Source organism: Bubalus bubalis, chromosome 4 (genome assembly GCF_019923935.1).
Source record: "Bubalus bubalis isolate 160015118507 breed Murrah chromosome 4, NDDB_SH_1, whole genome shotgun sequence".
NCBI classification, from domain to species: Eukaryota; Metazoa; Chordata; class Mammalia; order Artiodactyla; family Bovidae; genus Bubalus; species Bubalus bubalis.
This window is the reverse complement of record NC_059160.1, coordinates 135,326,937-135,350,770: the sequence shown is the minus strand read 5'-3', so window position 1 is coordinate 135,350,770 and position 23,834 is coordinate 135,326,937. Positions and strand designations below refer to the sequence as shown.

General features: G+C 41.0%; 1 protein-coding gene across 5 annotated transcripts in view; it reads left to right on the top strand.

Moving 5' to 3' along the window:
* The window catches only part of ANK3 (ankyrin 3), a 373,791-nt gene that overhangs the window by 140,786 nt on the left and 209,171 nt on the right, over positions 1–23,834 (top strand). For all 5 annotated transcript variants that reach the window (XM_045165538.1, XM_044942122.2, XM_044942121.2 and 2 more), the window contains exons 6-7: positions 1,123–1,308; positions 3,203–3,301. In XM_045165538.1, the coding sequence (XP_045021473.1) occupies positions 1,123–1,308; positions 3,203–3,301 (285 nt within the window). The remainder of the gene's footprint in view (positions 1–1,122; positions 1,309–3,202; positions 3,302–23,834) is intronic.

The window sequence follows — 23,834 nt, the reverse complement described above, 5'->3', positions numbered from 1 at the left end:
GAAAGTGATCTTCTAGGAAAACCAATAAGACATGAGTATGCAAGTAACTAGGTTTTTTCTTTTTCCCCTACAAGCACTCTTCCATTAGAGCAGTCCTCGATTTGTACCACAAGGAGTATTATTTGTACTACAAATAATAAATATTAATTACCACAGATAAATAAATATCATGATCTGAATAGAATAATAAGTAACCTACTTGCCAATTGTCTAGCAAAAATGACTTTGAAATGTTCTTTTGAGTGTGCGATAATTAAAGTATTGCAGATTTGAAATTTGGGAGCCAGTCTTAGCATATTCAAGGGCTTCCCAGGTGGCTCATTGGAAAAGAATCCACCTGCCAAGCAGGAGATGCAGGTTCGATCTCTGGGTCAGGACAATCCCCTGGAGAAGGAAACGGTAACTCACTCATTCTTAATTGGGATATCCCATGGACAGAGGAACCTAATGGGCTGTAGTCCGTGGGGTTGCAAAGAATCAGACACAACTTTGCAACTAAACAACAATAACAACAACTTAGAATATTCTCCTCGAATATTCTTTTCTTTGCTTTCTTTTGTATGGTCAGTAATGCTAGATTTTCCAACTGCAATGAAATCTGTAGCTGTCTTCTCTTTGTCAAGTCCCAGGGTAATACAATAGGAAGACTAAATGTACAGATATGTGTGTATGTCTGAATTGCTTCTAGTCATGTTTTATATGATCCGTTCCTTTATTGCTCAGAGAAGCCAAGAGTCTTTCGTGTATACCTTCCGTAAAACAGCAATGAGTATAGTTCATTAATTCACATATAGTAATTGAGTACCAAATATACACTAGGTTACAAAGTATAGTGATGAAGCAGACAGGATACACTAAGCAACAAGTACTGGATAAAATAGTTTGAAAATAATGATGGAAATTTACCTTTAAAATTATTTTCTGTTTTGGGGTGTGTGTGTGTGTATATATATATGTATGTATGTATGTATTTTTTAATATCTTTCCACATATATGTGGAACTACTTGAATATGTCAGCTTTAATAACTGTGAACAAAAATTGACACTCGATCACCTTCTTATTTGTTAATCAAGAAGAAAAAACCCATAGGGGCCAATCTTGACCCATAATCTATTTGCAGGATGGCTTCACACCATTGGCAGTAGCTTTGCAACAAGGTCACGATCAAGTAGTGTCACTTCTGCTAGAAAATGACACGAAAGGAAAAGTGCGTCTTCCAGCTCTTCACATTGCTGCCCGAAAAGATGACACGAAAGCCGCTGCCCTGCTGCTGCAGAATGACAACAATGCGGATGTGGAGTCCAAGGTGAGGCCCTGGGAAACACACTAGCCACACGGCACCCTCCTCCGTTAGGCACCCAAATGTGAAGAGCGCCTGGGCTCCCTTTGGGCATGCTTACGCCAAACACTTAATTGCGCTGAAAGGAATAAAATCATGCCCCCAAGTCATCCAGTTGAAGGCGCAGCGCCCCTACCCTTGGCATCTACAGCTGGGAGGGACCGTGGGTGCTGCCCTATGTGCACTAATGGGTGGCCACCTCAACAGAAATCAATCGAGAGACACCCAAAAATGTCCTTCCTTTGAACATGTATTTTTAATGTATTTAGCACTTCAGTTCCAACATCAAGGTGAAAAATTATAAAATGCCAGCCACAGTGTGTGCCAAATAAATTTTTGGTTGATATCTAAGATGGTAGGCAGTACGCTGAGCATTGATCAGCTGCAGAAGGCATGCCAGCAGCCAGAGTCCCAGCCAACAACTCCCATTGTCTGGACACACATTACTTACAAGTGTCTGTGAAGGAAACATGGCATTTGGAATAGGCCATCGTGTAGCCCTTCATTCAGTCTAGCTTTCTTTCTGTGCCTATTGTGCTGCCATTAGAGCTTCCATCTGCATTACTTAGCTGTCATGAGCTTTCTGCCATCCACGATCACCGATAGCAAACTAACCGTTCATTTTTTCCTCCTCTTTGCTTCCAAATGTGTTAACCTAGATGGTGGTGAATAGAACAACAGAGGTATATATATATATGTATATCCGTGTACATTTGATCTATATCTGCATCATCATTTTCCCATTCCTTAGTGCTGCTGCCTCATTTCTTTCCCTTCTTCTTTGCATTGCCTTCTGTAGGCTAGATACCTGCTTCCTACCCCCACCCTCAAAGTAGCATGTGCCAGAGGAGATAGTAGTTTGATTACCAGGGCTTTCTGCAGCTGAACCTGGTGTTGGAAAGGAGGAAGGATTAGGCATCCTTGATACTTAAGGGTACTACAATAGAGTCCTGTGACATGAAGCATCTTGACACTTGAGAAACTTCTCAGCTCTACCTACAGCTGCAGACAACCCTGTCATTCTACTCATCTAGGACTGAATCTTCAGATTTCTGCATGACACTCGCCCTCAGTGGTGTCAGCAAAATGAAAGTTACCTCGGAAGGGCACCCTGTGACCCACCCTTGACAAGAGTCAGTCAGACCGCTAGCATGGCTGAGAAGCTTGCTGACGACTTAGAAATGCATCTAGTTCCTGTAAGGTTGAAATCTTTGGGGACTAAGTAAAGCACTGCATGTTTTAGCATTTTTCAAGGAAGTAAAATGATCTTGGTATGAACAATCCGGAAAAATGGGTTATTGGATAGGCATTTGCTAATAAAGAGACCAGCTCGTCAATTTCTTTATGAAATGCATTCACCATGATTCAAGACCAATTGTAATAGCACCTCTTCCCCCCAAATTGCTTTTATCATTAAAATTGGCTTTTACTGTTGGTTAGTTTGACTCTGTATTGAATATATAATACTAGTGAGATTCTGACAGTTTCAGTGGACAGTCCCACCATGAATAAGACAACAGGGGTGCTCATCAAACTTTCTGTGAGCTATCAAGATATTTCTTGTCACCCCTATTTTAACTTTTGGACATGTTGGCTTCTGTGTAGTTCTTCTCCCAGATCACAAAAATGGCTCAGTCTCCACCCTTGGTTCCTTCCCGGCTCTTCCTCTCCCTGTGAGTTTGGCATCCCTTTGAAATCCTATGAGCAATTGGCACTAATGGAAAGAAACCTAGTACAGAATGGAATGCGGACCTCAGCATATTTTGCTTCCTCATTTTGATCTGGGCAGGGTTGTGGTATTAACATGTCAGACGAGAGGCCAACAGGGATCAGTTGAACGTCTGCTGTGTTCTCTTTCCAGAGTGGCTTCACTCCGCTCCACATAGCTGCTCACTATGGAAATATCAACGTAGCCACATTGCTGTTAAACCGAGCAGCTGCCGTGGACTTCACTGCACGGGTAAGAGTGCTGCAATTTGACGTACCTTAAAGCATTTGAAATGATTCTTAACCCTACTCCCCCAACATGAGGAGGAGGTCAAGCCAGATGACTTCCAAGGGTCCTCCCAGTCAGTGGAAGCTGTGTTTTTCTACTTTTCTAGTGCATTTTCTTGCTTGTAGACAGGCACGCCTATTTTCTAGCAGGGAAAGAAAACCAAGATTGGAAGTGGGGATGGGGTGTGTGATAAATAAGTGACATATAGAAGATGTGATTTAAATAATCACATCTGGAAACTACAAGCTGTCCCTCCAAGCTGAGATTTCTGAGTGTGTGTGAAATGGGTCTGATAGCACTCACAGCGCTGTAGAAATCAGGGTCTTGATCTTTCAGATGGGAATGAACTGGATTTGAGGCCCAAATCTCAGAACCCAAACAATAGAGGCCACCTTTTGCTCTTATCTTCTATCCCCTATAAACTTTCAGAATGTGTAACAAGATTCTGTAACCCGAATAAGTTCATATTCATAGCGAAAGGAATTACAGTGTCACATATATACCCCTGGACAGCAACTCAGATATCCAGAGTAATAGGGCTCTGAATGTAGAAACCAGTCTTGGGCTGGGCTTGATCATCAGCATCATCAGAAATAGGAACAAAGTAGGAAGCAGAATATAGAAGTGGTCAGATGTGGGGACTCAGGATTCAGACTCCCTGGGTTCCTGTGTTAGATTTAACTTTTCTTTCTGTGTCCATCAGTTTCCTCATTGATAAGATGAAGTTAACGTGGATTGTGAAATTAAATAACAAATCGTAATAATATCACATCGGCACTCCTGCACTGGGTCATTGAGAAATAGGAGAGTGTGGAGAACCCTTAGCACAGTGTCTGACGCATCATCACCAGCAGCAGCAACACTATGATTTTGAACATAGGATTGGAAGTATTATTTTTGCTGAAAACCTCACTTGTTAGGGGAGAAGTGGCAATAGACCAGATCGGGAGAATGGTCATAATACTAGTACCAGCAGGAGTTGTAGCAGCCATAAAAGTAATGCCATCTTTGAAGCAGATGCCAAACTGAGCACTTTTATTTCATGAATTCTTATGTCAAGAAAAGTGTTTTTGTTCCTGTTTTACAGAAGGGGAAACCGAGACTTAGAGACAAGAAGTAGCTGGTCCAGATGATAGAGCTAGCAAATGAGAAAAGGCAGAATTTCAGCCCCAAAGCTCTTTACCCTTCCAGTCTCCTGTCTCACTCTGATAATGTTAGGGGTTCATTTTTCTCATCCTTTTTATAATTCATTAGTCCTATAAAAATTAAAAAGAGCTAACATTGTACTAACGTAAAAGCTGTTTCCTATCCGATTGTCTTCAGCCTGCTAAAAGCTTTTATCAGTTTAAATAAGGCAGCTCTTGTCACTCTAGAGCTGTGTGTGTTCTTATTGCATTAATAGCATCCTTGGGTTTCAGCAGACCCAAGGGCTTGTGTGACATTTAGAAGGACAAAGCTAAGCACTTCTTTAAGTCATGTATAAACAGGGCATGCCGATGTGAGAAAACCCCGTGTCTGTAAGGTGCATTCTTCTGGTTTCATTTCTCTAACTCAAAGAAAACCTCATTAAGTCGCATCTTCTAATTAGGACATTTGGAAAATTCATGTCAGGGTAGTGTTTGAAGTTTGTCTTGGTGCCATTGTTCAGAAATTTCCTGATGCTGCTGAAAATAAGAAGATTGGGACAATGTTTAAACAATTTAGGAGGACAAATTACAGTATTTTCAGCCTCCTTCAAGCAATTCCAAAGCATCCATTTACATTAAAACAATTACTATGGTAATTACAAATGATGCTAATTTATCAATTAAAGATCAGTGGAGACCTCAGACCGTAGTTGTTAACCTTGTCTGAATTACCATATGTGATTTAAGATAGTTGCATTGAGCCTTTGTTTAAAATGTTAAATTTCAGACCTTTTGCTGATTTAAAAAAGCGTTTACTCCCAGCCATTCCTAATTAGTGAGTCCTCGTAGCATTCTGAGCTGAAGGCGGCGGCAGAATTTGATTGTACTCACTAGGATGCCTGGACTGTTGGTCATACTGGAAAGCCCATGCTCCCCTCTGCAGTGGCTGATGGATGGCTTGCTGTAGGAGGTCTGAGCTGGACTGGTCTTCATGAAGAGCTTAATCAGAGGCAACTGCTAGTTGCCTCCACAAACACGTTGTGGGTTCCAAATCTCTAGTAATATTATATACTAATCCAGCATCTAGCCTTTTGTGTTACAGAGTCCTATCCCTTCCCACCTTAAGCGGGGTCTTCCTAGACTCCAAAATCACTGCAGATGGTGACTGCAGCCATGAAATTAAAAGACGCTTACTCCTTGGAAAGAAAGTTATGACCAACCTAGATAGCATATTGAAAAGCAGAGACATTACTTTGCCAACAAAGGTCCGTCTAGTCAGGGCTATGGTTTTTCCTGTGGTCATGTATGGATGTGAGAGTTGGACTGTGAAGAAGGCTGAGCGCCGAAGAATTGATGCTTTTGAACTGTGGTGTTGGAGAAGACTCTTGAGAGTCCCTTGGACTATAAGGAGATCCAACCAGTCCATTCTGAAGGAGATCAGCCCTGGGATTTCTTTGGAAGGAATGATGCTAAAGCTGAAACTCCAGTACTTTGGCCACCTCATGCGAAGAGGTGACTCATTGGAAAAGACTCTGATGCTGGGAGGGATTGGGGGCAAGAGGAGAAGGGGAAGACAGAGGATGAGATGGCTGGATGGCATCACTGACTTGATGGACGTGAGTCTGAGTGAACTCCGGGAGTTGGTGATGGACAGGGAGGCCTGGCGTGCTGCCATTCATGGGGTCGCAAAGAGTCGGACAGGACTGAGCGACTGATCTAATCTGATCTGATCCGAGGTCAGAGTTCTCTCAGGGATATAGCAGAAACAGCAGGTAAAAGTAAAATGCCCTGGAACACAGACGGGATCCGATTTTGCCTGGTCAAAGCAATAAAGGATCAGTAAGCCTCAGTTGCCGAGAACTAGCTGCAAATCATAACCATTAATCATGTTCTTCAGGAACCAGGTTGAGATAGAGGTACTGATTAGAAAGTTAGAGGTCAAGTTAAAGAACAGCAGCAGCCACCATTGTCTGGGGAGGCCGTGATGTCTGCTTCCTGGCCGTGACAGGTCACTGAAGAAAGGCAGATACAGTCTTGAGGTTCCTTATGGGCTGAGCGTGGCCTCGAGAATGGATGGCTACCTGCTGGCAAAGAGAAGTGGGGATAGCAGTGGGGAACCACCCTTCTGGAATCATTTCCTGCATGCAGTCCACGTACATGTCCAAAGCCGATAGGAGGCAGAACCAAACACAGGTGACTAAAGGTAGAACATACTAGAACGGATTGCTTTCTCTGCTGCTTTGTAGTGCTAGCTAATTTAGGCAGCAAGAAAGCAGATCCTAGCCAGCGGCGCCTATATACCCCTAGTATCAGTGATGGTAACTGCTTTACATCATAATTACCTGTTACATTAATACCTTTCCTTAGATTTTTATTATGATGTAAATGTGGACTTTTGTATTGTAATGCTGCCATGTATATATATGTAAGCTATCCTGTCTGACCTCTTAAATATTTCCTTTTGGATTATCCATGGAGACCTGTTCAGCCTCGTGGGTCTGCTGCAGGGAGTAAATAGATGAAGTGCTGGATACTGCAGCGTCAGCACACTTTGCTGTCTGCATTCATGTGCTAGATGGCCTTGACACCATCTGAATTTATGCGTGACCCTTGCTCTCTTAGCAAATTATCCTGGCTCTCTTGGGAAAGAGAATGTGACTAAGACACACCAGAGCTGCTGCTGATTGTCGTTCCATTCAGGAGCATTTATGCACTTTAGTCAGTAAAAGCCAAATTATATTATTGGATGCCTGCGAAATTCCTTTTTATTGATTGAAGAAGATAGATGAATACTTTGCTGGCTAAGGGTTTTTTCATCAAATGTAATGGACCACCTAACTTAATCTTCACTCTTGTCATTGACCTTTCTCTTGTAAATTCTTATTTACCTTCCCATTTGGGGAAGATAACTGAATAAAATATCCTTCTATTGGTCTTGGTATGTAGTACTTTTTGGTTTTGATCTCTGAAAGGATTAGGGATTTTATGTGCTTGAGTGTTATACCTCATTTGTTTCCAGAAGGATTTCAGGAGGTTTACAAAGTAAGACATGTAAGAATGAAAAAGGAAATGTAAATGTTACCAAGCAGCTAGAAAAGACTAGTGAATACAACTGGAGAATAAATGTAGTCTCTAAGGACTTTGATACATATAGTATTAATAGAAAGGGAAGCATGGGTTATATAGTTTTCACTTTTTGACAAAGGAAATCTTAATTATCTATAGAGTCACTCTGTGTGTAAAATAACTCAAATACAATTTGTGTACCATGTGACTCCTTCTGTTAAGAATAGTGAGTTTGGGGGACTTCCTTGGTGTCCAGTGGTTTAGACTTCTGTGCTTCTGTTGCAGGGGGCATAGGTTCAATCCCTAGTCAGGGAACTAAGATCTGCATGCCACACGGTGCAGCTAAAAAAAGAAAAGAAAACTTAGTGAAGAAGGGTGAGTTTTATAGTTGATACTGTCTTTAGTAACTACATTTCAAAAGGTTCAATTCCTACTGTCCTATACAGCCTCAATCTCCATCTGTGAAGGCGCCGTGTGCAGGGATGCTGAGAGACTGCGGCTCAGCTATTTAGCTGTGTGATGTTCTAATTGCATGTGATAGATCTTGGCGTGTGTGCAACAGTTAACGTGTCCGACTGTACTGCCTTTCTAAATGTTTCGAACTGTTTTAGCAGAGGCTTGGCCACTTTTGGAACTCAGTTAAGTCATAAGAAAGGCTATTTTATCTAAAGTATCTTAATTTTTGATTAAAGTGAGAGCAGAGGTTTTAGACAGTTGAACTACTAATCCCACTGATGGTAACATACAAGTGTCAGATTTTACATTCCACCCAAATAAGGGGTCGACATGGTATCAGCATGATGTCTATGGATAAACATTATCAGGAGATCCCCTTTCTCAGTTCACCTCCACCTGCTGCTGCTGCTAAGTCGCTTCAGTCGTGTCCGACTCTGTGCGACCCCATAGACGTCAGACCACCAGGCTCCCCCGTCCCTGGGATTCTCCAGGCAAGAACACTGGAGTGGGTTGCCATTTCCTTCTCCAATGCATGAAAGTAAAGAGTGAAAGTGAAGTCACTCAGTCGTGTCTGACTCTTAGCGACCCCATGGACTGCAGCCTACCAGGCTCCTCCGTCCATGGGATTTTCCAGGCAAGAGTACTGGAGTAGGGTGCCATTGCCTTCTCCTAAATTCCACCTAGAAAATATTAAAGCGCTTCTGCTATAAGCTAGACCTGGAGGTTCAGACTCAATTAACCCACTGTCCTGATGCTATTAAATTGTTGAGGCCCCAAAATACTCAGCCATACAACACAGACTCTCCCCTAATTCTTTAATAAGGTACGTGCATTATCTGAGCAGTCCTATTCAGGCTGAAGTAGAAGTATCATGAAGTAGGCCCCCCACACCTTGTGCTTTGCCTCCCTACAGGACTTTGAGCTCCTCAAAGGCAGATTTATGTGTTACTAATATTTTGGAATTCCTGGTGTGTAACCCAGCACCTAGCACTGGGAAGGACTATCGTATTGGGTGGGCCAAAAAGTTCATTTGAGGTTTTCCATAACGCATTATGGAAAAATCTGAATGAACTTTTGACCAACGCTGTATTTATTGAATTCAAGAATGAACAAACAAATAACTTTCAGGCCTCCTTATCCACGACTCCTGGGCACCCAGTACCTGTTCAAACCTGCTTTCTTCAAGCCCCAGTCCTCTTCCTGATCTGTCAGAATTTCAGACTGAGCTTCAACCTGCTGTCAGGGTCCCACTTCCCAAACTGATATGAGCTTCATTAAGGGAGATGAGAAATCCATAGGATTCTAAATAGAGAGGTATAGGCAAGTGCACCAAACCCAGATATTGACTGTCAGACACTGAGGGGCAAATTGATTTCGGACTGAGCAGCATAGTTGACCTTGGAAGACAAACCTAGGAAAAGGGTTAGTCACCAAGAGCTGCTGCCAGGCTTTGTTTGGTGAAGGGTGTCTGAAGTAGCGCCTCCATTTATGAGCTATCAAGGCCACCGCCGACAGAGCTAGGAACGGGCATCAGCTACTCAAACATGGAGGAGAAGAGTGGAGCATAGCTCCAGCAGGAAGGTGACTTCTTGTCGTGTTTTTATAAGGGTCCAGGGCTTCTGCAGACTTTGCTGTGGTTTGTGTGGTGCTGTCACTGCAAATACATAAAAAAAAAATATTTTCCCTGCATTCTACAGTCCTATTTTTTAAATAGATGTCATTCCTTAACTTAGGTTGAGCCCAAACACACACACACACACACACACACATTCATTTTTATTGATACGTGTTTTCAAATATAATACAGTGTTTATCTCCTAATATAGACTCAATAGCATTAAAGATATTTTTTAATGGGTTATATAAACCTCCTTTGGAATGAAAATGAAGATTGGGGAGCACTTAGCAAAGGAATGTGAGTTATGGGAAAGTCACCATGTGGCTAATTCATGAAGCATATTCTTGTTGCCATGGTGATATTAACATCTCAGGAAGAACAAAACCAGTAAGGCAAGGGCAGAGTGGTGGGGGAATAGACCTTTTATAGAGGATTGCTCTAAGCACGCCATGTGCTCTTATTCCTGCCTTTTCCATTTAATTCCCCAAATGCCACATCAAAGGACGTTTGCCTATGTAATTTTTTAAGGGATGTTTTTATCTTAAATCCATTAGTACATTGGAGCTTATTAACATCTTACTGTGTGGTATGGGATCTGTGTTATTCTTGTTTGAAAAGGTGAAGTTTCTAAGCTGTAGCAGCCTGAGGTGAGGAGAAACGTCCTCAGATACATGCAGGAGCCCCAGCTCTCATCCTGGCTGTGTCATCAGTCATTGATCTGGTCCAGGGCAAGTCTCTTCATCATCCAACTGCAGTTTTCTAGTCGCCAGATGAGGGAGAGATCAGTCGACCACACGCCCTTCCCTTCTGCTCGACTACCTTGTCTGACAGAATGGAGGCCTTTGGCAATAGAGAGTCGGTGGAGAACAGTGTCAAAGCAAACAGCACGGCACTCAGACTGCTGGAGTTCCACACTGGTACTGTGTCTTAGTTCATATACTCCTGGGCAGGTTATTTATGCTTCAACTTTATCATCCATAAAATGGGTCCAACCATAGTACCCAATGCACAGCATCCTGTGACTGCACAAAATGATCCATATAAATTGCTCAGCCTGTGGGCCAGCGTCCTAGCCACATTTGTGGCGGTGGTGATTAATGCTCGCCTCCGCGAGGAGACCCATCATTGTAAGGCACGTTCACCTGTCAGGTGTGACACGTGTCAAACAAGTGGCGTCACGGCTACTCTCTCAAGTGCTTCCAGAGCTAGTCAGACACGATGCCTCCCAGAATGCTGGGGTTACAATGTTTGCATCCGTGTTTGTCAGCGTGAGGAAGTCAGCCTTTGCCAAGCTATTAACATGATGTTGTCCGAGACAGTAAGAATACCAATACAAAAAAATCACAGAAATTGGAAAGTACATCTTTCCCTTTGTTTCACTTTTCCTCTTTGAGTATGCACCCTGCTCCCTACAGTGCTGCTCTAGAATTGTTGCTCTGAGAACATTTTTAAATGACCCGAATAAATCCTATTTTGAAATTCTGTGAAATCAAGTTCTATTAAGGTAGGAGTTGGCAGAGCTCATTTTATTCATTTGCACTTTAAAAGGGAATTATTCATTAACTGTAGAATTTTCATTTCCTCCAGTGAGTGCAAATAGCAGCCGAGGGCCACTGCACCGCACCACCCGCCCCCCCCCAACCCCTGCTGAACATTCGGACCATTGTTCACACTCCCTGTTGTCAGAAGGTACTCTTGGATGAACTCAGGTGCAACCTTGCCTTCTCCTGGGCATCGTAGTTCTTCCATGAGAAAGTCTTGTTCTTCTTCCTCTGGTGGTTTGAAGAATATACAGGAAGTGTGAAGGGACACTTAGAGGGAAGCATTTAGGACTTTGCAGAACCAAAATGTTGCAGAGGTGAATTTGGGAACACATGCACAATCGTTTAAAGGCTCTTTCCCAAATCAAAGTAGTAGGTTGCAAGAAAACAAGTTCAGGCAGGAGATCAGCTTGTCCCTGCGTAGTTGAAAAAAACTTTAAAGCTAAGCTGGGATGGATGTAAAGGGATTAGAGTGAACTCCAAGAATTGGAGACTGAGGCCCATATGTACGTATGAAATGAGGCTGGAGATGGATGGTGAGTCCATGCCAGTGGGAGGGGACTCCCTGAAAACCCAGCTGGACTGAAGGAACTGGTCTGGATCCTGAAAGTAGAAGGGAGTAATTGCAGGGTTTGGGGATGGTTTATTTGTTTGATTTTTTAGATAATCAGCATAATACATTTTGTAAGTTTGAGGTATAAAAGGTGTTAGTTTGTATATTACAATCCAACTACTGCAGTCGTGTTAGCTAATAGCTCTGACCTGTCACATAATTATTTCTTTTGGGGGTGAGAACAATCAAGATCTAGTCTCAGCAACTTTGAAGTTGGTAATACAGTATTGTTGACTATGATCACTATGCTGTGCATTAGATCTCCACAACTTATTTACCATTTGCAAGTTCATACCTATAAACAACATCTCTCCAACTCACCCACCACCTCCAGGCCGTGGTCCCCAGCATTCTACTCTCTGTTCTTAAAAGTCATTGCAGGACTTTAAAAGGAGAAGTGGAATGATGGCTGGCATGTAACAGCAGAGGGCTGGGATGGCTAAGCCCCTTCATAAACATCCCCATGCCAGTAACAGTGTCCCAACCAGAACGCCAGTGGAGCCCATGCTGTTCCTTCAGAGACAGCACTGCTGGATTGATCATCCTTCTACAGCCAAGAGATGGCGAGATGGGAATGTCCCCAGGTGGGGAGGAAGGGCCTAGCAGTTCGGGCTCACTCTGGGACCCCTCTTCAGAGGGCGTCAAGCTTCCCCTATGGTGCATCCCTCAGAGTGGTTGGACTGGGAGACTCTGAGGGTCTTTGAGCTCTTATTACTGAGAATTGAAATATGAGGTGGAAATACCTTATCCAAAGTTCAGGTCAATTTAGGAAATAGCTTTCATTTATTACTAGGTACTGTAGTAAGTTTCCGATACATTATTTCATCTATTCCTCACAGTCATCCTGTGAGATGCGGGTATGGGTTTCATTTTACACCAGAGAGAAAGAAGTTAAATAGCTTCTGTTTCAGTTAAATCATCCAGCTTCAAGGTGGTAGAGCTTGAGCTAAGAACAGCAAACTAAGTCAGTCAAGTAAAATTAGACAGTACAAACAATCAAGTAAAATAAACCGCATTCAAACTATGTAGTTCATAATATTCCAGCATTGGAGGAAGTGTGTACCAGGCTTTGGATTTAATCCAGGGTCATCCCAGGGTAACCAGAACTGACAGTAGCCTTTCCTGGATCAGCTGGCTATTTGGTCTCTGCCTGTGCCTGTTGCAAAATGAATTCAATATATTTTTAAAGACTTGGAAGTTTTTTTTTTTTTTTTTCATTTACTACAAACCCCCATCATATATTTAAGGATGTTTTAATTGAAAGATTGTGAAAGTGTTAGTCTCCCAGTCATGTCTGACTCTTTGTGACCTTATGGACTGTAGCTCACCAGGCTCCTCTGTCTGTAGGATTTCCCAGGCAAGAATACTGGAGTGGGTTGCCATTCCCTGCTCCAGGGGATCTTCCCTACCCAGAGATCAAACCCAGATCTCCTGCATTGCAGGCAGATTCTTTACGGTCTGAGCCGCCAGGAAAGCCCTAATTGAAAGATTAGCAAACTTAAAAAACTGACAAATGATCAGATTCATTTTTAAAGATAATGCATTCACATTTCCACTACATTTTATTTATCGTCTCTATCAGTTCTGCATTGTTGAATTCCTAATGATCGTGCTTTGAAATAGACTCTTAATACTTAGAGACTTAATGGCTATATGACAAAAAGGTATCATACATTTCCCTCAGGTGATTCTTCTGATCAACCATATTAAACAACATGGACTGAGGCTGTGCTTATAAATAAAATCTTTATGTAAATTGTCTAAAGTTGAGTCACAGAAATCTCATTAATTCTTTTGCTCATAACAACTGCCTTTATATTTATAAGCCCTTAATATTATAACCTTGAATTTCTATCATATTTACAGCTTACAAAATACTTTCCTGCAGTGCATCATTTGAGTCCCACAAGAATAGGTATTTTTACAGATGAGAACTGAAGTCCCAAAGAGTTCCTTGTTCCAGATCCTACTGAGCATAAGATGGAAGAATCAAACATTTGAATCAGAGCTCCTAACTCATTTTTTATGCCTCAGTTTGTGACCATCAGCCGCCAGCTGGGTGCCAGATGGAACCTGAGGCTGGAATGTTGGCCTCTGGGTAGCTGTGGTCTTCATGGTCCCCGGAGGAGCTCCATCTCCTTAGAACAAGTACATTGCACATAGATAAGGCCATTTGCAGTAAACTGGCTTTTTTTTTTTTCTCTTATCAATCCATCATTCGTTAGAAATTTCAAAAACATTATTTTCATTTTTTAAGATGTTTGAAACTTCAGCAAGAATCTGATTTATTGGAAGGCCAAATGAGGGCAGGATAGTTGAGGAACAAACACTGTCATGTTTACTGACATCTCCAAAGCCTGCAGAGTGATTTACTTTCTGGCAGAGAAAGAAAAATATTCAACACAGAAATTACTTTAGTTTCAGATTCATCAGAAATGACATGAGTGTGGAAAATTTATAACTATAAAGTACCTTCATATATTTGTTTTTAAGAAATTTTACTAGTAGAGTAAAAAGATAGACTGTTTTAAAGATGGACTAGTTAGGAAAAAAGACTGTTTTAGTAAAGTTGCACCATTCATTAGAAAGATACCTAGAAATCTAATATCATTAACTCATTTTTAGTAATTAAACATTTAAAAACAACTTTCCTCAATGTATAGAAAACAATTTATTATTTGATAATTGAATTTTTCATCCCCACTTTTGTTCAATTACTATATGTCCCTCTAGTCTTAGATACTTATGGCAGGGAAGGGCTTTCTTTTCTATCAACACAGAGCAGGCTCCTTTTGAATCAGCACTAATAGTGATATAATTAAAGAAATATGAGATCCATGAGTTCTTTAAAATGTCAGAGTTGAACTAGCCACTCTTTTAGAGACTGAATATTTTTATAGCTTTCATGTGTGTGTGTATGGTGAAGGGAAGTATATCATCTATATGTAGGGTGCCAAGCAAGGAGAATGGGCTTCTCTGGTGGCTCAGTGGTAAAGAATCCATCAACCAATTCAGGAGACACAAGTTCAATCCCTGGATCAGGAAGATCCTCTGGAGAAGAAAATGGCAACCCACTCCAGTATTCTTGCCTGGGAAATCCCATGAGCAGAGGAGCCTCATGGGCTACAGACCATGGGGTCATGAGTCCACCATGACTTAGCAACTAAACAACAAGCAAGGAGGATGGGCAGCTAATGCTCAGAAGACCTGAACTTCTTGATGGCTTTTGGGCAAAGGGTTTTAAATGTAACATTAAGGGTGAGGGTTGCAAGGTGTGTGATCAACTTGTGGACATTCTTCTGTTTGGTTGTTGGTGAGGTAGCAGAGTGAGGTTAGAACCAGAAGACTGATGCTTCATAGCTCTTTCCTTTTGGTTGGAAATTGTCTGCAGGCAGCATTTTGAGTATAGGGACTATGCTACTTGGATTCAGAGCTAGCGTTGGTGTTTGCTCCAGTTGGAAGAGACTCACTATCTGGATATATTTGTCCTATATGACCTACTGGAAAGAGCTAGCACAGCTTTTGGAATCACAACTCAGCTTCACAACCCACCTCTGGCATTTTCTAGCCATGGGACCTGTAGCTCCTTTCAGCTTCACCAGTTGCTGAACTGTGAATATGAGTTAATAGTATCTCTTTCATGGGTTGTCGTGGAGAATAAATGAGGTGATGTATGCCTCATTAGTCCTCCACCAAGTAACAGCCTAATAAATGGTGGAGTTTGTCTTTTGAGGTTTTTTTTTTGAACGAAACAAACTTCATTCTCAAGTAAAATGAAGAGTTGCTTGGTCTAAGTCAGTGCCTATATGCATGCATGCTCAGTCATATCCAACCCTTTGTGACTCATGGACTGTAGCCACCAGGCTCCTCTCTCCATGGGATTCTCCAAACAAGAACACTGGAGTGGGTTGCCATTTCCTTCTCTGGTCTAAGTCAATAGGTATCACTTTTTTAGCAGAACTCTTTTTTTTTTTTTCTAAAACATTATTACAGGATCAAAAGGCAGTTTTGATTTCAAAACTATTTCAATTCTCAGTGGCCAACAATTTTTCATCATTTATGGAATTATGGCTTCTTCCCTCAGACCTCAGTCAATAAAGAATCTGCCTGCAATGCAGGAGACCCAGGTTTGATTCCTGGGTTGGAAAGATCTCTGGAGAAGAAAATGGTAACCTACTCCAGTATTCTTGCCTGGAGAATCCCATGGATAGAGGAGCCTGGCAGGCTACATACAGTCTGTGGGGTTGCAAGGGTCGGACAAGACTTGGTGACTAAACCACTACTATAGAATTATGGAGACCCTGAAATGAATACAAAAAAAAATTTAGAAAGAATATATTGAACATCCATTAGGATGGCTACTATCAAAAATAGGAAGGGAGGGAGGAGGGAAGAAACAGGAAAAGAGACAAAGGAAGAAGAGAAGGAAAGTTGTTGGCAAGGACATGGAGAAATTGGAGCCCTTGTGCTCTGTGGGAAAGTAAAATGCTATAGCTGCTAGGGAAAAAAGTTACAGAGATTCCTTAAAAGGTTAGATATAGAGTCATCATATGATATAGCAATTCCACTTCTAAATACTATATATATATATATATATATATATATATATATATATATATGTGTGTATGTATATGTATATATACATAAAAGCTTTGGAAGCAGACTCTCAAATATTTGTATACCAGGTTCAAAGCAGCATTATTCACAATAACCAAAATGTAGAAGCAACCCAAGTGTCCACTGACAGGCAAATGAATAAACCAAACGTTGCATATATGTACATACAATGAAATACTGTTCAGCCTTAGAAAGGCAGGAAATTCTGACATATGATACAGTGTGGATGAACCTTGAGGACCATATGCTAAGTGAAATAAGCCAGTCACAAAAAGACGAATATTGTATCCTGCCACGTAGTATATGAGATAACCAGAGTAGTCAAATTTAGAGAGATAGGAAGTAGAATAGTTTGACATGGCCTGAGGAAGAAGGGAATAGGGATATGTCATGAGTACAGAGTTTCAGTGTTGCAAGATGAAAGTTCTGGAGGTTAGTTACACAACAATATGAGTGTACTTAACACTACTTCAGTTCAGTTCAGTAGCTCAATTCTGTCAGCAAAGTAATGTCTCTGCTTTTTAAAATGCTGTCTAGGTTTGTCATAGCTTTTCTTCCAAGGAGCAAGTGTCTTTTAATTTTATGGCTGCAGTCACCACCTGCAGTGATTTTGGGAGCCCACGAAAATAAAGGTGTCACTGTTTCCATTGTTTCCCCCATCTGTTTGACATGAAGTGATCGGACAGGATGCCATGATCTTCATTTTTTGAATGTTGAGTTTTAAGCCAGCTTTTTCACTCTCCTCTCTCACTTTCAGCAAGAGGCTGTATAGTTCCTCTTCACTTTCTGCCATAAGGCTGGTGTCATCTGCACATATGAGGTTATTGATATTTCTCCCAGCAATCTGGATTCCAGCTTGTGCTTCATCCTGCCCAGCATTTCACATGATGTACTCTGCATATAAGTTAAATAAGCAGGGTGACAATATACAGCCTTGACTCCTTTCCCAATTTGGAACCAGTCTGTTGTTCTATGTCCGGTTTTCTAACTGTTGTTTCTTGACCTGCAGACAGATTTCTCAGGAGGCGGGTCAGGTGGCCTGGTATTCCCATTTCTTTCAGAATTTTCCACAGTTTATTGTGATCCACACAGTCAAAGGCTTTAGTATAGATAATGAAGCAGATGTTTTTCTGGAATTCAGAATTTTCCACACTTAGTAATTTAACACTACTTAGCTGTACATTTAAAAGTGGTTAAACATAGAAAAGTTTATATGTATTTTACTAAAATTAATTTTTTTTTCATGTAAAGCATATACTGGAGATGTAAAGACAGTTCCAAAACCCAGTCGGCCCTAACATCCAGTGATACAAAGGTAGAAGATGAGTTTGTGATTGAGAAGAGAGTCCAAGACAAGTTTCCATCCCAGTTACCTGTCCCTCGGGAAACAGACAGGATTGTATATATGACAGAGGGTGTGGGTGAGAAGAAAGAGGTGTGAAATATTTACTCTAAAGACGCTCTGTATTCCCCCACTACTAAATCATTTGCAGAACTAGAGGGAAACCTGGCAGTATCTTATCTAAATTGATGATGAGCCATCAACTGTTAATCCAAGTGAAAGCCTCTGACAGTATTAATGATACACAGTCTCGTATTATCCTTAGAAATAAATAAATAAATCGCTTGAGGTCTTCAGAGCAGAAAAGATCCAAACATTCAGAGCCTATTTCACAACAAACATCCAATATCCAAGCATTTGCTGCCACTTTCTGGGGGAGCCCAGAACTGTCTGGCATCTTCTCTGATGGAGTTTGGTTGGTCTCTCTGGGTAGTGGGGCTAAAGAAATGTCAGTGACATCAATATCTCAGTGTCAGTCTCAGCAAGACCTGTGTGGACTTAATCTTCTTATCCATAAAGCACAGAGAGAGAAGAGCTGATGTAGACTGAGTGAGCAGTTAGGAAATCTAGAGAAGAGAAAAAGATTTGATCCAAAAAGGGTATTTCATTTCATTAGAGCTTGATGAAGTAAGAGAAAACTGGATTTTGACTAACACTGGTGGTCATCTTAATAATGATGATTATAGTATAAGGGGCATTTCTGAGTGTATTTATACTTATATTAATAATAGGCCAGCTAAAGTTGAGTTTTGTTGCTGTTAGAAAACACATACTTCTATATTGGACTGTGAAGGCCAGGATCTTTTCTTACCTTATATTCCATTGTTTGAAATATTCCTGGATATATCCTTGAAATGTCAAATCGTTATCACTGAAAGAATCATTTGTTTGCATGTATTTTATGGATTTTTTAAAAATTTTTTTAAAGACTGAAGTATAGTTGATCAACAATGTTGTTAATTTCTTTTGTGCAGCAAAGTGACGTATGTGTTTTCATTTTCTTTTCCATTATGGTTTATCATAGGGTATTGAATATAATTCCCAGTTCTATACAGTAGGACCTTGTAAGCCCTAATTCTCATTCTGTCTCTCCCCTATCTCGCCTCCATGTTGCTTTATGGACTTCTTAAGGCATGAAAAAGTCAGGCATTCTTATAAAAACAAAAAAAGGAGGTATTGATACATATTAGAGCATGGATGAAGTTTCAAAACATGCTAAGTAAAAGGAGCCAGATACAAAAGGCCACATATTGTATGATTCCATTTGTATAAAGTGTTTGAAGTTGGAAAATCCATAGAGACAGAAAGTAGATTAAATCCAGCAGGTTGAGGGGACAGAAAAAGTGACTGTTTAATGTATGAGGTTTCTTTCAGTGATTGTTAAAACACACGATTCAAATGAGTAAATTTGAAGATTTAATTGCCTTTATTCAATGATTCATGAATCAGTCAGCATCCCATCTAACACATAGAAAAGTGCTCCCAGGAGCTGTATAGAAGAAAAGACATTGATAGGCAGAACCGGGTGGGAAAAGGATGTTTCTAGCAGAGTGGACTGTTCCAGGCAAGCTCACCTTCCTTTGAGAGAAGGCTGGTGTCCATTGGGCAGATCACCTCCCTAGTGCTGACCAGGTAATTCCAGATTGACTAGTTCAAGGTCACGTTCCTGGGAGACACTGAACTACAATTGGTTAGGTCTTAAGTCTTGGTGGGTCTTAGCACAAGTGTTCTGTTTGGGGCCTGTTTTTCTTTTTCTAGCAGAAAGATGAAAATGTTCTAAGTTGATATCATGGCTGCACAACTTTGTGAATATACTAAAAAACCGCTGAATCGCACACTTTAAAATGGTCAGCTTTATGGTATGTGACTTATATCTCAGTACACCTATTATAAAAATGAAGTATCCGAGAAGACTTGCAGTTGTGAGGGAGGAAGAAATTTTCCTCTGTCCTTCTAGGCTCTTCTGGCTGGACTAAAAATTAAACTGACGTGAGACAGATTAACAGGAGGAAATCAAACAAAAGTTTAATAACATGTGTACATGGAAGAGACCAGGAAAACTGAGATACTTGCCAAAATGGATGAAATTCTCACTTTAAATATCATCTTAAGACAAAAGAGGAAGCTAGGAGTAGGGGTTAGGGACTTCAGCAGGGAGAAAGATAATTCACATGGAGATGAAAATTCAAATGTTTGGTAAACAAGTGAGTGTTTGGTGGACTAGGCAGAGAAAATAGGATACAGAGTGGACTCTGATCTCTAGGCCCTGCTGAGTTTCCCCATACCACAGTTCAGTTCAGTTCAGTCGCTCAGTTGTGTCCGACTGTTTGTAACCCCATGGACTGCAGCACGCCAGGCCTCTCTGTCCATCACCAACTCTGGAGTTTACTCAAACTCATGTCCATTGAGTCAGTGATGCCATCCAACCATCTCATCCTGTGTCGTCCCCTTCTCCTCCTGCCTTCGATCTTTCTCAGCATCAGGGTCTCTACAAATGAGTCAGTTCTTCGCATCAGATGGCCCAAGTATTGGAGCTTCAGATTCAGTCCTTCCAATGAATATTCAGGACTGATTTCCTTTAGGATTGACTGGTTGGATCTCCTTGCTGTCCAAGGGACTCTCAAGAGTCTTCTCTAACACTACAGTTCAAAAGCATCCGTTCTTCGGCGCTCAGCTTTTTTATAGTCCAACTTTCACATCCATACTTGTGTGACTACGGGAAAAACCATAGCTTTGACTAAACGGACCTTTGTTGGTAAAGTAATGTCTCTGCTTTTTAATATGCTTTCTAGGTTGGTCATTACTTTTCTTCCAAGGAGCAAGCGTCTTTTAATTTCATGGCTGCAGTCACCATCTGCAATGTTTTTGGAGCCCCAAAATATAAAGTCTCTCACTGTTTCCATTGCTTCCCCATCTATTTGCCATGAAGTGATGGGACCAGATGCCATGATCTTAGTTTTCTGAATGTTGAGCTTTAAGCCAACTTTTTCACTCTCCTTTTTCACTTTCATCAAGAGGCTCTTCAGTTCTTCTTCACTTTCTGCCATAAGGGTGGTGTCATCTGCATATCTGAGGTTATTGATATTTCTCCCAGCAATCTTGATTCCAGCTTGTGCTTCCTCTAGCCCAGCGTTTCTCATGATGTACTCTGCATATAAGTTAAATAAGCAGAGTGACAATATACAGCCTTGACGTACTCCTTTTCCTTTTTGGAACCAGTCTGTTGTTCCATGTCCAGTTCTAACTGTTGCTACCTGACCTGCATACAGACTTCTCAGGAGGCAGGTCAGGTGGTCTGGTATTCCCATCTGTTTAAGAATTTTCCACATTTTGTGGTGATCCACACAGTCAAGTCTTTGGCATAGTCAATAAAGCAGAAGTAGATTTTTTCTGGAACATTCTTTCTTTTTCAATGATTCAGCAGATGTAGGCAATTTGATCTCTGATTCCTCTGCCTTTTCTAAACAGCTTGAACATCTGGAAGTTCACAGTTCATGGACTATTGAAGCCTGGCTTGGACAATTTTGAGCATTACTTTGCTAGCATCTGAGATGAGTGCAATTGTGTGGTAGTTTGAGCATTCTTTGGCATTGCCTTTCTTTGGGATTGTAATAAAAACTGACCTTTTCCAGTCCTGTGGCCACTGCTGAGTTTTCCATATTTGCTGGCATATTGAGTGCAGCACTTTCACAGCATCATCTTTTAGGATTTGATCTGCAATTCCATCACGTCCACTAGCTTTGTTCATAATGATGCTTTCTAAGGCCCACTTGACTTTGTATTCCAGGATATCTGGCTCTAGGTGAGTGATCACACTATCATGATTATCTGGGTCATGAAGATCTTTTTTGTATAGTTCTGTGTATTCTTGCCACCTCATCTTGCCACCTTAATATCTTCTGCGTCTGTTAGGTCCGTTCCATTTCTTTCCTTTATTGTGCCCATATTTGCATGAAATGTTCCCTTGGTGTTCCTAATTTTCTTGAAAAGATCTCTAGTCTTTCCCATTCTATTGTTTTCCTCTATTTCTTTACATTGATCACTGAAGAAGACTTTCTTATCTCTCCTTGCTATTCTTTGGAACTCTGCATTCAAATTGGTATATCTTTCCTTTTCTCCTTTGCCTTTCACTTCTCTTTACAGCTATTTGTAAGTCCTCCTTGGACAACCATTTTGCCTTTTTGCAATTCTTTTTCTTGGGGTTGATCTTGATCCCTGCCTCCTGTACAATGTCAGGAACCTCCGTCCATAGTTCTTCAGGCCCTCTGTCTATCAGATCTAATCCCTTGAATCTATTCATCACTTCCACTGTATAATTGTAAGGGATTTGATTTAGGTCATACCTGAATGGTCTAGTGGTTTTCCCTACTTTATTCAATCTAAGTCTGATTTTGGCAATAAGGAGTTCATGGTCTGAGCCACAGTCAGCTCCTGGTCTTGTTTTTGCTGACTGTATAGAGCTTCTCCATCTTTGGCACAAAGAATATAATCAATCTGATTTCGGTATTGACCAACCGGTGATGTCCATGTGTAGAGTCTTCTCTTGTGGCTTGGTATCCCCGTACCACATCTAACCCATATTCTTTTCAAATATCTATTGATAGCTCTATCAAGGAATAGGCCCTCTATCTAAATTCTTCTTTTAAAAAAAAATTATTGATTATTTATTTGGCTACAGGGTCTAGGTTGCAGCGCACAGGATCTTTAGTTGAGGCATATGGGATCTAGAACCAGGACCGCCTGCACTGGGAGCCTGGGGTCTCAGTCACAGCACCACCGGGGAAGTCCCTCTATATAATTTATTTTAGACAGTTAGGGGGAAGGTCAAAGGTTCTTCCTGGGCCTTGATTGTTTGCAGCTTGAAAGAAATCTGCATGCCAAAGAGACACATTTTGGGGTGACAAAATTTGTTCCCTTACAAAATTTTACCAAAAAGTATTTTTGTATCTCAAGGAAATTAAAAGGAACAAATTCAATTCTGTATTTTTTTCCAACATTGTATCAAAATCTATCACTTATCAAACATGCATTGAGTACCTGTTCTGTGCCTGGAGATTAGTAGATGTCATCTTAGAGAGGAAGGAGAAAAATATTTTCCTCTGCCCTCCTAGGTTTAGTTTCTGGGGTTCTGCAAATTAAATGGACAAAAGACAGATGAACCAGATGAAGGTTATGTATGTTAATAGAAGCCTTCATAGAAAAGAAGTGAAGGCCCAAAGGGGGCAATTAAACTCTGGAGGCTTATATGACATTTTTAACAGTGAGTAATAAAGCATTGGAGAAGGAAATGGCAGCCCACTCCAGTGTTCTTGCCTGGAGAATCCCAGGGACGGGGGAGCCTGGTGGGCTGCTGTCTATGGGGTCGCACAGAGTCGGACACAACTGAAGCAACTTAGCAGCAATAAAGTTGTGGGAAAGTGACAAGATAAAGGAAAGGGAGCTTGTGTTCTAGGGGTGGTAAATTGTGGGAAGGTAAATATATGCAGGGTATTGGGTACCTGGAGTTCTACTGAGAAGGAAGAATAGTTTAGTAAGCTCTGTTAGGAAGATTAAACTCAGATTGTCTCTGTTGATTAAGAGGCATTCTCTTCTTCCTGGAAAGGGAGAGGAGACACCTTTACAAAGGGAAATGTGTGCCCCGTTTTTAGAGAAGAGCAGAACAGAGAGTTCAATACAATCCTTAAGTCAAAGAGGCCTACTTGGGGGTGGCACGTGCTGTTCTTCAACTGCTTCTCTCAGAAGCTAAAAGACTTTTCAAAAGATAGGCATCTATGGGACAAAAAAGGGTGCTGGCAAGCCTTGCTTAAATGTCTTTCTGGTGCTTTCTCTGTGATTCATTAACTCATCATTTTCTTGTTGCTGTTTACACTAAGGAATAAGGATGAAGTACAAGAGAATAGAATGAGAAAACATACAAATCTTAAAATGTGTGTTTTAAATACAAGTCATTAGCACATTGAAGTCTTCATATTCTGAAATTTTGTTTGTTCTTTGAAATTTTTAAACCTAGTAATAACTTAGAGGTGAAATTTAATATAAATGGGAAGAGTTAGAAGAAGGTATCAGATTCCCTCTCAACATTTAATTAATTTATAATTTGTTTTCAATTTCAACCAT